The sequence below is a fragment of the Strongylocentrotus purpuratus genome, unplaced genomic scaffold (assembly GCF_000002235.5).
Source record: "Strongylocentrotus purpuratus isolate Spur 01 unplaced genomic scaffold, Spur_5.0 spur5_scaffold_2, whole genome shotgun sequence".
Classification (NCBI taxonomy): Eukaryota; Metazoa; Echinodermata; class Echinoidea; order Camarodonta; family Strongylocentrotidae; genus Strongylocentrotus; species Strongylocentrotus purpuratus.
In genome coordinates this window covers 10,291,476-10,307,192 of record NW_022145605.1, presented here as the reverse complement: position 1 = coordinate 10,307,192, position 15,717 = coordinate 10,291,476, and the positions used below count along the sequence as shown (strand labels likewise).

Sequence of the window (15,717 nt, the reverse complement as noted above, 5' to 3'; positions counted from 1 at the left end):
AAAGAAAGAAGAGGAAGAAAAAAGAAAAAGGGGGAAAAGAAGGAGATCGGGGGTAGGGGGGGGGGGGGAAGGGCCTTGCCTTCCAGCTGTTACCTATTTCCCCCCCCCCCCCCAGTCAAAAATAAGAGGGGGAGGAAAGGGAAAGAAAAAAGGAAAACAGGAGATAAACGGAAGGAAAAAAGAGGAAGAAGAAAAAAATAAGAAGGGGGATATCAGTTGTAATTTTCCCGCCAACAAGTTGCCCTTGCCCCCCACCCCCACCCCCAAAGGGGGGGGGGGGAGGGAAAGAGGAAAAGAGGAGAGCTAAAAGGGAACAAAAACAGGAAGAAGAAAGAAAAGGGTGAAAAGAAGGGGGAACAGTTGCGATTAATCCCTCTAAAACGTGTGGATCGGAGGGGGGGGGGGCGAAAGGCCCTTGCCTCCCCCCATCAAACTTAAAACAGAGTGAGAAGGAAGGGAAGGGTAAGGAAAAGAGGAGAGAAAGGGAAAGGAAAAAAAGAGAAAGAAGAAAGGTAGGGGGATCATTTGCGTTTTTCCCACAAACAAGGTGTAGATCGGGGGGGGGGGGCACAGACATACTGATGGGGGAGGGGGCTTGGGGGAGACAGATGCCCCCAAATATAATTCAAACGTGGTTTATTTCTAATTCGTACCGGTGATTTACAAATGTTGCTGAAATGACATAATTTTCCAAAATTTTTCCTCAATCTTAAGTAAATTATACTTTTTTATGCGTTTGTTGGAAAATGGCAAATTCCTAAAGAAAGAACGAAAGAATAGCAACCTGCCTTTCTCACAAAATAATGAAGTGTCAAAATGTGCTCATCTGACCGTGAATAAATGCATAAAATCCCTGAGCTTCCGGGGGCTCTGCCCCCTTGATTTCACCTAGGGCCCTAAGGCGGGCACCTGGATGCTCATCTGACGGTAATTCAAGGCTTAAAACCCCTGAGCTTCTGGGGTCTCCGCCCCTGGACCTCACGCCAATTAGCGTCCTGCCAGTGTCACAAATAAGGTATCAAAATATGTTCATCTGACCGTAATTACATGCCTAAAACCTCTGAGCTTCCGGGGCTCCGCCCCCTCGAACCCGCCGGCGGCCCTAAGGCGGGGCCTGCATGCTTGTCTGACCGTTATAAAAATGCATAGAACCCCTGAGCTTCTGGGGGCGCCACCCCGTGGACCCCGTGCCAATCAGTTACCTGCCAGTGTTACAAATAAGGTATAAAAATGTGCTCATCTGACCGTAATTTGTTGCCCCAAACCCCTAAGCTTCCGGGGGCTCCGTCCCCTGGAACCCCACGCCAATTTGTGACCTGCCAGTGTCACAAATAAGGTATCAAAATATGCTCATCTGACGGTAATTTAATGAATACAACCCCTGAGCTTTTGTGGACTCCGCCCCTTGGACCCCACACCAATTTGTGACCTGCCAGTAAGGTATAAAATATGCTCATCTGACGGTAATTTAATGTATACAACCCCTGAGCTTTTGTGGACTCCACCCCTTGGACCCCACACCAATTTGTGACCTGCCAGTAAGGTATCAAAATATGCTCATCTGACGGTAATTTAATGCCTAAAACCTCTGCGCTTCCGGGGCTCCGCCCCTCGAACCCGCCAGGGGCCCTAAGGCGGGGCCTGCATGCTTGTCTGACCGTTATAAAATGTATAAAACCCCTGAGCTCCTGGGGGCTCCGCCCCATGGACCCGACACCATTTTGTGTCCTGCCAGTGTCACAAATAAGGTATAAAAATATGCTCATCTGACCGTTATTTATAGCCCAAAACCCCTGAGCTTCCAAGGCTCCGCCCCCTGGGCCCCAAGCCAATTCGTGACCTGCCAGTGTCACAAATAAGGTATCAACATTATGCTCCCCTGACCGTTAGTAAATGCCTATACCTCCTGAACTTCTGGGGGCTCCACCCCTTGATCCCCGGCGGGGCTTCGCCCCTAGACCCCACGCCAATTTACGCTACGCTCTACCTGATCGTAAATACCACCCCCACCCCCGCCACAACTTCTAAGAGAAACGTTCAGCGGGGCTTGCATGTAAGAATGGGGGTGATGCGGATTTTGTTTTGTTTACGCCCCCCCCCCGAAAAAACAAACACAACAGCAAACAAACAAACAAATAGACAAACAAACAAACAAATCCTGGATCCGCGCCTGGATGAAACAGCTCACAAGCATCAGTTTAAACCTAAAAGTGATTCGGCCTTAAAATTGATTTAAGATTCGATGAAACACCCCCTGTATTATGCCTCCCACGACATACTATTGAAAATAGTCTGTATGAGTTCCATCTGTTTTCTAGATTGAAGGCACCAAAGACATTACGACCCTCTATCAAGGACACTGGATCAACTTCTGTTCTTCCTAATTGTATACAGTCTGGAGACATCCTTCAAAAGACAAAAGCAATAGTCAGGTTGATTGGTGTGCACTGGACACTGGTCACTATCTGCACAAGTTTTCTGCAGTGTGCAAAACGTTAATTGTTGTCTTTGAAGTTTGAGGGTGGTTGTTCTCATGGGAGATTATCCAGAGTTGGTGATCGTACAAAGGATGGTAACCTGGGAGATAGCTGATCTAGTGCAAGATTGTCCACAATAGTGGGGGATATAAGGGATATTGTGGTTCAGATTGTAAAAGCACCAAACTTTGGACAAGATGTCGACCATACACCAAGGAGTAACTCCTTGACCATGCCATACTGTTATGTTTCTTGACGGGCGCTAGCCCCCTGGGGCCGCCATTTTTGTCACATCAAAAATGGCCACCAGATGTCGAGCCATTTTTCAAATGGGCTACGGATACTGACATTTTGTCAAATTCTGTATAATGAGACTTACAGGTATGGAGAATCCGATTAGATGTCAAGAAATGCCCCCCCCCCCAACTGGGGTCCCTTTGGTAAATTTAATCCAAATGGCCGCCCATTGGAGCTCATGATTTGATAAATTGATAAGATTACTATAATGTTATAGTAATGGGGTTTTCAGGAACAGGGAATTTGTTATTCTTTTGATTTGATGTGAAGAAGGGCGCCCCCCTCCCGTGGTCGTCATTTTGGTAAAGTCCAATAATGACCGCCTAAATGGGATTACCATATACTCAAAATAAAAAGCGCTATTTTTTAATATCTTTTTAAACATTTATTGAGTTAACAGGTACATATAATCTGATTCTGATGTTATTCCATTCATTTGATATCAATGAAGGCGCCCCAGCCCTGTGCCATCTTTTAGGTAAAATCCAAATTTGTTGGCATTTAACCCCATTTAACCTGAAAGTCCATTTTAATTAATAGATATAGGACTTGAATAATGGAGGTTTATATTATTATCGTGTTTAAAAGTACAGAGAATCCGATTCATTTTTCATTTTATCTGTTTGATGGCCTCCTGGTGCCGCCATTTTCATGAAATATACCCATCGTCTGAGCTAAAGGTAAGAGAACACTAGAAATAGAATAAATAAAACATTAATGTGATCATGCGCAACTCGGAAAAAGGTGCAAATAAGGATGTACTTGAAGACAAAGATTTATCAAAATCGGTTCAGAGACGGCTGAATTAACCATGAATATAACGATTTATAATACTTGTGTACCCCCACAAATATTAGATTATTTGAAAAAGCCGTTGAAAAAACGAAATGGCGCCTTTTACGTCGTATTTCAGCCAATGCCGATGCTAGCTTTTTTTGTTTGTTTTTTCGTGTTTGTTATAATACTAACAACCAGCCGGCCCATGTATTGTTATTATTAATTCATTAATTATATAACGGTCATCGTATTTTTTTGAAAGTGGAGCTGAATTTGTATGATTGTATTGGCTAAATTTCACACATTTTGGGGTCTAAAATTACCTTCATAGCAATTTTAGGTATTAAAAGGGCACTATAAATGTCTTGGATAAGAATAAGAGCAATAAATATGCACTTTGAAGGCATTTGCGGGCTGAAAACAGAACTCAACTATCTCAGTCTCAAGATTCTTTTCTGCACTTTTTTCTTCTTTTCTGTCGAAAAGTATACATAACTGTCACTGTTCGCAACTCAATCAACAAAGTATCAAAAAACAACTGGTCATTAATTGTAAATTTCAGATCTTCTTTACTAACATGTTCAAATTGTTTACCATCAAGACAGTCAACATTAAGGTACTGTAAACAAACTTTATTTTTTCATCTTCTCCTTAATAAGATTAACAAATTCAGATTTTTTTTCAAAAATGAGTTATTAAATTTCCAATAGTTAAATCTCTTATGGCATTTATCTACCACAATGTCTAAACTGATCAATGAATGATGAGTGCGATAGCCAAAATCAATTTCACATTTTCTTAGCAAGGAAAGTATATCTGCAGACATTAAAAAGTAATCCAACCTACTTTGTTTCAAAGGTATAGGCTGTCGCCAGGTATATGATTTTGTATCAGGATGAATTTGACGCAATGGATTTACTAAGTTAAAGTCATTTTTTAAATCTCATCTACCTTTCCCATGCTTTTACCAAGTCGAAGGTAATTAAAAGTGTGTAACTCCATACTCTGTACAAGGTTCCAATCACCACAAATAATGTTGTGAGGATCATCATAATCTAGTAAGAGGTTTTTATACAACTAAAAAATTATGGGAAGTCATTATTAGGCCCATAATATTGCTCTCAGTGAAAATTCTAGAAACCAACCTGGATACTATAAGGGCTACATAGTTTCCATCAGTATCACTATTTACTCTTTTTATAAGAAAATGTGTATTTTTGTCTAACAATATTGCAACTCCTCTTGCATTAAATGATTTATATGTAAAGAAGCCTCTTCCATCCCACTCTTTTAATATTTCTTCTTCGCATTCAAAAACAAAATGAGTGTCATGTCAACAATACAATTATGTTTACATCTTTCTTTTAAAAACAAATAATAGATTCTTTCTTTTACAACTTTCTCCAAGTCAACGGCAGTTTATTGATATTTTAATATCTTTACTATTCATAAAAAATGAAAACATTATTACAAAATTATTAAAACTCCCAAAGATGATAACACTGTAGAGAGAAATGACATACATAAAATGACATTTTTAATTTTGAAATGCGCATGAATTATCATGAATACCATGCATTACCCCAAAACGCCATGGAATCTTTTTCTAGAGCCTTATTTATGTTTGGCTCGCCTACTATGATAGGAAAGTTAAACTATTATGACAATTATAGACAGGGGTTATCTGAGAATATTTTTTAATTCAGGGAATCAATATTGCAGGAAATTTCTGAATTGCTCGGAGTTTATTTATTTATTTATTTATTTATTTATTTATCTATTATTAGACAGGGTGACTCATTATCAACAATAATGGTGGTCTTCCATTAGGCCCTGTTAAACATATAATAAGGAAAAATAGTTACACAAATATTGAAATAATAATGATAATCACAAAATCATGAACATAGACTCATTACAACAACAAAGAATAAGTAAAAACATGTATACACATATTTACAAAGTATTTAGTATCCTCGTACTGAATGAATGTTTTGTTCGTTTTGTTTTGCTTTGCTTTTTCGTTCAAGAAAACGTTGTTACATGATTATAATATCATATAACATCATAGAATAAACGTTAATTAGTTTCTAAATCCGATTATAGTAGCATTTAGCTGGGAATATAACTTTTTTTTTATTTACAGCAAACCATTACAGTAGTCTAAATGACATGTCACAAAAGCCTCAAGGGTTTCATATGTATTTAGGGTTAAAGTGAAAGTAAGATGGTACGTCTTTAAAATGTTTTATCTATGTTACGTGGCTGCGTTAATGACAATGCAGATCTATATATGACGTATAAATGTGAAAACAGCATTTAAAAAAAAGGAAATTGTACACACAAGCCGAAAATCCTAACCAGAATGACCTAAGCATAATATCCAAAAACAAAAATAGTGGCTCCAGCCAAAAGTAGACCGAAGAAATTTGTAACTTTCACCCAAAATGGGTCGTTGGCTGTCCCTGGATTCTCTGCCAAGGCCTCGGCTTCCTTCTCCGCCTTTGTTCTGTCATCATCATCGTCAATTGGTGAGGTGCTGATGCCGCAGAGAACGGTCCAAATTTTCCATTTGAGCCCGGTTCGATTGTGATACTCTGTAAGGGGGAAAATGATACGTTATAGTGTGTGTGTGTGTGGGGGGGGGGGGGAGGGTGGGGGTGGGTGTATGGGAACCAGTAGCCAGGATGAGTGAGGGCAGACTTCGGACTATACAGATGGCAATGGCAGCCTGAGGGGTCGAGTTGGTGCTTTGTATTGCCTTATTCTGTTTGGACACACCGCTAAAAGCGGGGTGAAAACGAGATGATAGAACCGGCCATAGACAGTTATCAAACTTATGAATATAAATAATATATTATTAGTTATAAATAACTTAAAGTCTTCTAATCAAAGCAAGGAAATGATAAATTATTAGCATTCGACTGATTCCAGGTAACAACGATAACAACGAAAGACAAACAAGTAGTACAGACATAAAATATATGCCTCCGCTGTCATAATGCAACTTAAAATTGTTTAGCAGCTTGCATTAGATGGATATCGAATACGTATACGATATTGAAGAATACTGTTTTAGTACATGTAAATTCTAGCTCATAGGGGGGGGGGGGGGGGGGGGGGGGGTTGGGAGATACTATCATAAGCAAATTGTATAAAATATATCTTTTAGCCCTAAATGCACTTGACAGGTTTGACAGTATTCCTTGGTCTAATTGGAACCTTCGTGCATCATAGTAGCAGTGTTAAGAGACAAATTGAATTGAAGGTAAGTTGAACCCCCCAAATTTTCTAAATCTAGAATGTTACTTGCTCCAGTGGCGGATCCAGGAAGGTGGTAGGTGGGGGGGGGGGGGGGGGGGGACAGGTAAAATCACGTTAATTTTGCCTTTATTAGTTTAACAAAAAAGAAGATGGGCCCCCTCAGCTGGTTCTCAAGGGGGGGGGGGGCTATTTTTCAAATTTTCGGGGGCAAACAAAATTTTGAAATATTACTGCTCACTACTCACTAAACAAAAAACAACAAAAATTAGTGCTCACTACCCCCACCCCACTGCCCAAATGCTATGATTGCCTATTTGTAAATTTGAATACCTTAACGTTCATGGGCCGTGCAGGTGCGAATTCGAATGCATTTACGTGCATTTTTAACGCGCTTTTTAGACGTTTTATATGTCAGAAAATTATGAAATCGCGGGCTAATACAATCAAATTGAATGAACTAGTTCCCTCTTTTAATCTTGATCTTGGTGATCATTCAAATTCGCTCGAAATTGAATGATTGCATCATTAAATCGGATGCAACTCTGATGAAATTGGGCGAGAAAACCTATATTCATTTTGAAAGATACATGTTTGGCAATAAAGCACAGACCCATTTTGTACAGAGGTCGCATCAAGAACAAACTTGACCGTCCTGATTTGAACTTGCAACTCACAATGACTTCCGCAATCAAACAAAAATACTGGTGGGGCATTGGGAGTACAACTTACTGATGTCAGACTCCTTCTTTCGCTGGCTCTTAATTTCATCGTATTCCTTCTGTCTTTCGTCTTCCTCTACTGACATAGGCTCCCGGGGGGAAGTCGAATCTTTGGTCCAAAATGTCAACCTGACCAGCTGTTGGGGAAAAAATGTACTAATTTAAAGTCACATTTGACTTTGTCAAATCACATTTGAGTTGGCCTAGCGATAGCATCCGTGCTACGACCAGCTCTCTGTCTTCACTTACCAAACTGAGTCTTATCCGACCCAGTTTCTCGAGAAACTGAGTCGTGTCTTTCGGAAAGTTATGTTCAAGATCGGTCCTATACGTACAAAGTCATATGTGATTAATACACGTCTGTACTGACTGTACAACCCCATTATTAACACACACACCTGCGATAGACAGTTACTTCACCAAAAGTTGCTCGCTCCTGATTGATCAATAATATTCATAGAACTTCAAATAGTTTCCTCCATCACCTCGTATCGATGCTTTTTCTATGTCAAACGTGTTCTATCTCTGAAATTTTCGGATAACCGAGTTTTTCCTTCTTTTCCGATTTGTACAAATATAACAAATCGGGACAATAATAGCATATTAAAAGAGACCATCATGATATCTTGAAGTTAAACTTCGATAGCATTGTTCGATTCAGAAGTTCACTTCTATCAATTTTACTAAATTTAGTTTTTTTTTTACCTTCGTATTTTTGTTTCATTGTTATCTGATTTGAAGAAGAAAAAAAAAACAGTTATATAATGTAAATAAAGATGTAGTTATAGTTTTACTGCTTTATAGTGATACCACAAGAAAACAGGGGATAAAGGAGAAAGAGAGAGAGAGAGAGAGAGAGAGAGATGGGAGAGAAAGGGAGGGAACAAGGGATAAAGAGGATGATAAAGAGAAGACAGGGAGACATATAGACAGAAGTCTAAGGAGGAGAGTGTTAAGATGAAAGAAAAGAAGAGAGAAACATGGAGGAAATGTTATCAAGAGAGAAGGAGACATACAGAAACAGAGACAGTGGAACAGAGAGAGAGAGAGAGGGAGAGAGAGAGAGAGGGAGAGAGAGAGAGAGAGAGAGAGAGGAGCGGGATTAGATGGAAAATTCTGTCAGAAAGATGAGATATAAACCTTGGTATGTGGAATGCGTTTGGTCATCAGGCTGATACCGACGACGAGAATGACGGAAAAAGCGTAGAGGAATGCCGCGAAATGCAGGAAATGAAAGTTCTTGAGGATTGCTGGTCGGTTGTCCTCATCCAAACAGCCTGGTATGCCATAAGCGAATTCCATGATCGCTCGGGCGACCCCCGCAGAAAAACCAATCGCCAACCCCCAGAATGCACCCTGCAGATTGAAACAAAAAGGGTCAAACCTGTTACAGCGACCATCTGTATAGAAAGACCATTCGTGTACATATGCCATTTTTTACCCTTGAATTTTTTTTTCCCATTGAAACATGTATTAACATCATTAAAGTTACCTGTACATAAGGACCACATCTTCATAAAGACCGCTTTTCTTATCTCCTTTTAGCGGTCTTTATATAAAGGTGCCATAGTATATGGATAATAATTCATCGCTTACTACTAAAATAGAATATATTAAATGAGTTAAGATTGAGGGGTATTCAAACGAAAAATGAATTGATATTTGTTTAGGGTGATCACAAAGCACCATTAGAGTGTATTAATAAAGTCAAGGATGTCATAGGCAAACTTTGGGGGTTATACGATACATACTTCGGTGATTTTCTTCTCTTCAATAACTTATCAAATTCTAAATATCTTACTGGACCCCCCCCAAAAAAAACCAAAAAAAATACAAAAATACAAAAAAACAAAAAAAATACAAAAAAATACCCCCCAAAAAATAAAAAAAATACAAAAATAAATAAATAAATAAAATAAAATAAAATAAAATAACTAAATAAATAAATAAACAAATAAAAAAAAAATAGATAGAAAAATAGAAATGTATGTTGAAAATATGATATAGAAATCTTTAAAAATCAAATCAAGGTCACCTGCTCGTTGATTCTCGACCAGAGGACAGATGTCGAGAAGACGGCAAAGACAGGCGGGGAGAGGTAGGCGAGGACAGACTGGACGTAGTACATGATACCACCAGAACCATACGACTGGATGACAGGAAGCCACAATACCCCTAAACACATGATCACCAAGGTGCACAGCCTGGTATCGGTGATGAACATGGGTGGTGGTGTGGTGAGAGTGGTAAAAATGGAGAAAAGGAAAGTGGGAGAATTCAAATTCAAATTCATATGATTCATTTGAAATCAATCCCTGATACGAAAGTAATATTACGAAAAACAAAGAACCAAAACAAAGCAAACCCGAGATATGCTTAATAGGAACGAAAACCTCCACAAAACAAAAGAAAACAAATAAATGCAGGACATAATTATGATCATAAAACACTCGACAAAAAGATTGATATATCAAAACGTCGACAAGAAAAGGAAAACTGTATTCAAACAAGATGTAACTTGTTTCCTAAATCTGGTAATACGATCAGATTTCGTAGGGAAAGGCGTGGAGGAGGAGGGGGTGGGTATATACGACACAAAATTTTGCTCAAACATGTAAATACTAAAAACTGAACTAGATAAATAAATCAAATAAAATTAGCAGGTGATGTAGGTAAACACACACACACACACTTAAACGAACAAAATAAGATTGAAAAATTAAATAATTGATTTGAAGTGACAAATCTAATTATCGTTGAAGACACAAATATTTCATACTTTGCCCCGAAACTGTTTGGTCTTGCACACCTCAATGTCAATTTCGTTTAAACGCCATTCAAATTAGTCACGTGTCCGTTAGCCATATGGATATTTGTTACGATTTGTCCTTTTATTTCTACATGCATCTTGCTTTGTGTATATGGGTAAATACTTATTTTGACGGCGTATCTGCGTAGGTCTATGAATTATCTTTATCACCATCAGAACCATTCGATTGAGTTCTTTAATATGTTTTTTCTTCTTTTCGGCTATTCATCGATTGTTCCAACTTTGATCATGTTGAACCCAGACTTGCCTTAAAAACTATGAATGACCAACAATACGATGTATAGACACCAAGCTGGAATTCACACAAATAAGATATCGATTTCATGAAAGGAAACAAAAAAGGAATGTGGAAAACAGTTATCTACATTTTTTTAATGTTGTCCCTTGGAAACCAGATTTCATTGCTCATATTGAAATTAGGCAAAAGTTCATGAAAGAAAATTGTATGTACACCTGCAAAACAAAGGCTTGTATATATTTGTTCATATCTATCTATCTATCTATCTATCAGGCTATAGCTCATCCAGACGTTGGACAAAGCCCTCCTCATACCATTTCCATTCTCTTCTGTCTTTAGCTATCCTAGTCCAAGCGGCCGTTCATATACATGTATCTTATTCAACAATTAAAAAGGTGTATAGAAATTAGGAAAAGGGTGTTTGCCTTAACTTCAGGGCACTTTTTTAGCTCAATTTCTTGTCTATCCCGACACATTTGAAATAAACTCTATTGAAATTAATTGGTTAAAGACGACTTTGATCATGACATTCAGGAGCGGACCGTTAGGTAAGCCGAATTTAATAAAGTCTGACAAAATTGAAAGGACATAATTATGTTGAAATTGAGTGACCATTGAGAAACTTGAAAGAAAAATGACTAAATTAATTTTGCGCGATCCCGGATAATTACCTAGGACAAGATTAAAGTGCCCAAAGATAAATTTTAATTAAAAAAAAGTGTTAAAAATGGACGGGAAATGCTATATTATCCTGGAGACAAAAGGGTTTAAGTCATATACTTTTTGACGTAGAGTAAGCGGTCTTCTAGCCTTTAGCTGACGTCTTTTACTTAGAATCTACTTCTTAGTCTCCAATCAACGATTAAAAGGGCATTAAAATGTCCTGCGCGTATATTTACTAATAAGACACAGATATGACCTAAAGCGAAAATGAAGAAGAAAAAAAAAACTGTGGTGGTTTACCGTGTTAAGTATGAACAAGCCCTTAAGGGTAAAACTAGTTCTTGTTTGGTCTGAGGTTAGACCCTGTTTCATAAAACTTGTTTTATATAAAGTTACAATAACTGTTATAAGCTACTGAATTCGTGGCATTTGATTGGCTGAGTGCAAATTTGCCATAGAAATTTAGCATTTTTTTTTCATTGATAACAAGTTTCATGAAACAGGGCCCGGGTGTCGGTTTCGTTAGTATGAGAAATGTACTTTAAAGGAACGAAAGTTTACTTTCCAATGATAACCATTTCAAGTTCTGTTGAAGACGGCCGAAACTTGACCCAGATATCAAGGACAAACATGGAGCTGGCCGCATTGAAGATGGAAGTCAGAGTGCTGACCAATCCTGCCAACATGGCCGCCAACATCAGGCCCTTGGCACCTTCAGGACAAGAACGAATAGATATTTATTTTATTTTTAAACCCTTCACATGGTTTCTTTTTCATGCAATATCAAACATAAATATATTTAATAATGTATTTATTTTTTTATATATATAGAGAAAAATTGGAGTCGAAAATTACAGAAATAATCATGTAGAGTGACATGATTCGGTTAGCATTAAATTCACTGTTCCTCATTACTCTCTCCGTTTTAATCGGGGATAGCTGCAAAAAGTTACAATTCATACTTATATGTATATATAGTTGATCTCAAGAATTAGAAAATATAGATATTATGAGATTTGGAACTGAAATCACCATATTATTTAGAAATTAAGCATACTAGTTTTGGTTCTTTATCTACTGTTCAGTTTACATATGTATTTTTTTTCTTCATATTATGCTTCATATGCATTAAACTGTTGTTTTACCAAATATACACGAATATGATGTCCTATGTCAACTAAGTTCTTTAAAAAAAATACAAATAAAATATCATGACGTGTCGACTTTTACCCGTGGGCATGAGTTCGACGACCAATTTTGCGTAGGCGATATCCGCACAGCCAGCCGGATTGTTGCAAGCTCGTTGACATATTTCCGGTTCCACGCACGCAATCTCATCTAGATTGCCATTCAAACAAGGTAAACAAAAAAAAAACATGACAGGAAAGACTGGTGGTGAAAAGCCTTTCAGTTGGTCGACGACAATAATAACAATTAGAACTGGAATCGCGTTAGAACGCCGGGCATGCATTGACGCCCGTGTTTCTACATGTCATCCGAAAGAGCGTCTCTTGGACTATTTATTAGAAGTCTGTAGCATCTATGAGAGTGGAGTTAGGTATATATATATATATATATAGACAGAAAGAAAGGCCTCAAAAAACGGCCCAAAACGGACAAAATGGCTCCTGGACGGTCACGCACGAGTGATTTTGGACGACGAAGAGCTTAGTGGCCTTAACGGCATGCTAAAGAGAACGAATGGGATTTAGGTGAATGAAAAACGCATCTTGATATGACGTCGTATGACGCGTGCTGTGGCATAAATGCCCTAAATCAAAAACTTTTTGTAATTTTTAAATCTTATCAGGCATAATTATCCCTAGAAAATATTTCTCACGAATGTGTTTTTGCCTTTTTCTGATTCTAACACTCCTTTTTGCCAATTACACACGAGGCGTTATTGTGATTGCGTCATTACCTGCCCTAATCATGCCTGTCTAAAATCTCATTTCAATTATTTTTAAATCTTGTTGCGGTCCAAAGGTTTCGTTCGCCTCTAGCTACTCACCAGGCCAGAGTGATCTACTTATCATCCCAGGCCATATCATCAGGTACATGGGCACGAGCTTAAAGAAACCAGTCATGATACACCCCGCTTTGCTGTGGGTTATGTTCTTCGCTGATAGAGTACGTTGCACGATTACCTGAAACATTCAAAGAACAAAAAAGTGGAGAAAAACAAAACGTAAAAGTCTGGACAAAAATATGATAAGCCTAAAATAACTTCACACGGGTATCCAGGGGAGGAGGGGGGGGGGGGGGGCTGAAGCACCCCTCACGTGCGAACCCCCCCCCCCCACACACACACACACATAAAGAAAGAAAGAAAGAAGCAGAATAATAACAAACGAGAATGCTCCTTAGAAACCAATGATTTTAGGACAAGAAGCAGGAGATAATTCGCGGCTAAGCAGTCTTGATTCTTCTTGAAATAGAGCATCCAATATACCTGATATTGATATGTAACCTGTTAAAATAGATAGATAGATAAATAAATAAATAAGTGAACGGAGCTCTTTGACCAAGCTCGCGTGTCTTCTTTGATCACTAGGTGGTTCTTCCTGGGAATGCAGACCTGGGGGGTGTTTCACAAAGATCCTAAGTCGAACTTAACTCTAAGTTGGACTTAAACATTATGGAGAGCCACTTGTAGCCTTAAAATCAAATATGTTCGAAAGCAATAGTTCAAGTATTTTACACTTTCATAAATTCCACAGCAAGAACATGAAATCTTCTTGATAATAGAAAATAATTATGAATGATTTGAATCAAAATGTTATGCCTTTTGAAATAAGTTGTACAAAATATTTTTCGAATGATGCTAACGGCTTTCCATAATTGTTAAGTCCAACTTAGAGTTAGGTTTGACTTGGGATCTTTGTGAAACACCCCCCCCCCAGGTATATGCATTTAACCTCCGTAGAATGTCTTCTACTTTCTTCAAATTCAGTGGGATGCTTTAATAGACTTTCATGTGAAAGACCCTTTGTATCCCCGAATGCAAGTTGCATGGTCGTCATTCGTCATCTCCACCCTACTCAAAAGACCTGTTCTTCGTATATCAATAGGCCATTTTCGTAATGTATCCAAATGTAATGCATAAGTCTTTGTGAAGTACCTCAATACATATTATTTCATTCACCAGAAAAGAATAATAGTATTTCAATAGACAGAATCCGAACTGCATACATTAGTTGTTGCCAGGTTGGACAAACATTATGGCTTGACCTACCTATCAACACTTATCATGCAGTTTGCATTCTGACTATTGAAATACTATTATTCTTATCAGGTGAATGAAATAACTTGTATTGAGGCACCTCACAAAGACTTATGCATTAAATTTGGTTACATTACGAAAATGGCATATTCATCTGCCGAGTAAATCCGATGACACCCCCCCCCCCTCCTTCCCTCATGATAGCAAAGTCGTTTGACCAAGGCCACACCACTGGTGACACTGATAGGGGGTATTGTGTGAGCCAGAATGATTCCGGGTGCATTCAGAGTATTCACTGTTTTTTGTGCATTAAAACACATAACACGAAACGAAGCAACAACCCCCCCCCTCTCTAAAACCCCTTCTTCAGCTCTCAATTTTTTTTCACCTGGTTCGTGCACCAGAAGTAGAGTCCCAGTAAGAAGACACCGAAGACGAGCCCAGGCCACGGGAGATCATCGTCCTGGGCATCCCTGAAGATATGCCACGCTTCCTCTGTCGGGATCCCGCAGCTTGTGTTGCCGTAGATCTGTGTCGTGTTAGGAATCGCAGTCATGTAGAGCAGACGAAGGTTACTGATGCCACCGATCTCTGCTATTGCTGCATGATGGTCAGAAACATGGAAAACCATTCGGTATGTATTTGATACAGAGATTATAGATGATACCAGCACCGTATCTTTGAAGCAGGTGATTGCTTAAAAAAAAATCTCCTTAGAGGCACTCTTGGAAGAATTATTTACAAATTTGAACACGCTTGTAAAGAGGTATTTTGATGAAGAAAAAACCCTTAAATGGCAGCCCTTTGGTCCAAGTGCTTGGAGACCTTTTCTTGATGTTAATCTAGTAGACCAACGAGAAAGACTGAATCAACAATTTGAACATAATCACATTGGTATATATCTTTTGAAGGAAGCTTTAAAGGTATTTGCTGAACGTTTAAAGGTTCGTATAAAAGGTACGTTAACAAAAATAAGATACGCAGTTCAAGAACCCTTTAAAGACATCGTTTAACAATGTTAGATCTGAGATGCACGGCCCTAAATGTTATCAGTGTCTGTGATATACAGGCACGTAGCCAGAGTTTGATGATTGGGGGGGGGGGGGGGGGCACACATGTAATCGATCAAGGTAAAAAAAAAGGGTCTAAAAAAGTTCACCCGATTTTGGAATTTTTTTAGGGAGCACGTGCCCCCCCCCCCCCCCCGTGGCTACGTGCCTGGTGATATG

The 15,717-nt window shown here is 38.7% G+C and overlaps 1 protein-coding gene across 1 annotated transcript in view; it reads right to left on the bottom strand.

Annotated features, from left to right (window-relative positions):
- Nucleotides 1-4,069: 4,069 nt before the first annotated feature.
- Nucleotides 4,070-15,717, bottom strand: part of LOC590499 (sodium/glucose cotransporter 4) — a 37,589-nt gene continuing 25,941 nt past the window's right edge. The window contains exons 9-16 of the mRNA XM_030991004.1: nt 14,877-15,088; nt 13,277-13,412; nt 12,496-12,603; nt 11,827-11,977; nt 9,570-9,738; nt 8,675-8,890; nt 7,545-7,671; nt 4,070-6,148 (exon numbers count right to left, since the gene is read on the bottom strand). Of these exons, the coding sequence (XP_030846864.1) occupies nt 5,922-6,148; nt 7,545-7,671; nt 8,675-8,890; nt 9,570-9,738; nt 11,827-11,977; nt 12,496-12,603; nt 13,277-13,412; nt 14,877-15,088 (1,346 nt within the window). The 3' untranslated portion in view covers nt 4,070-5,921. The remainder of the gene's footprint in view (nt 6,149-7,544; nt 7,672-8,674; nt 8,891-9,569; nt 9,739-11,826; nt 11,978-12,495; nt 12,604-13,276; nt 13,413-14,876; nt 15,089-15,717) is intronic.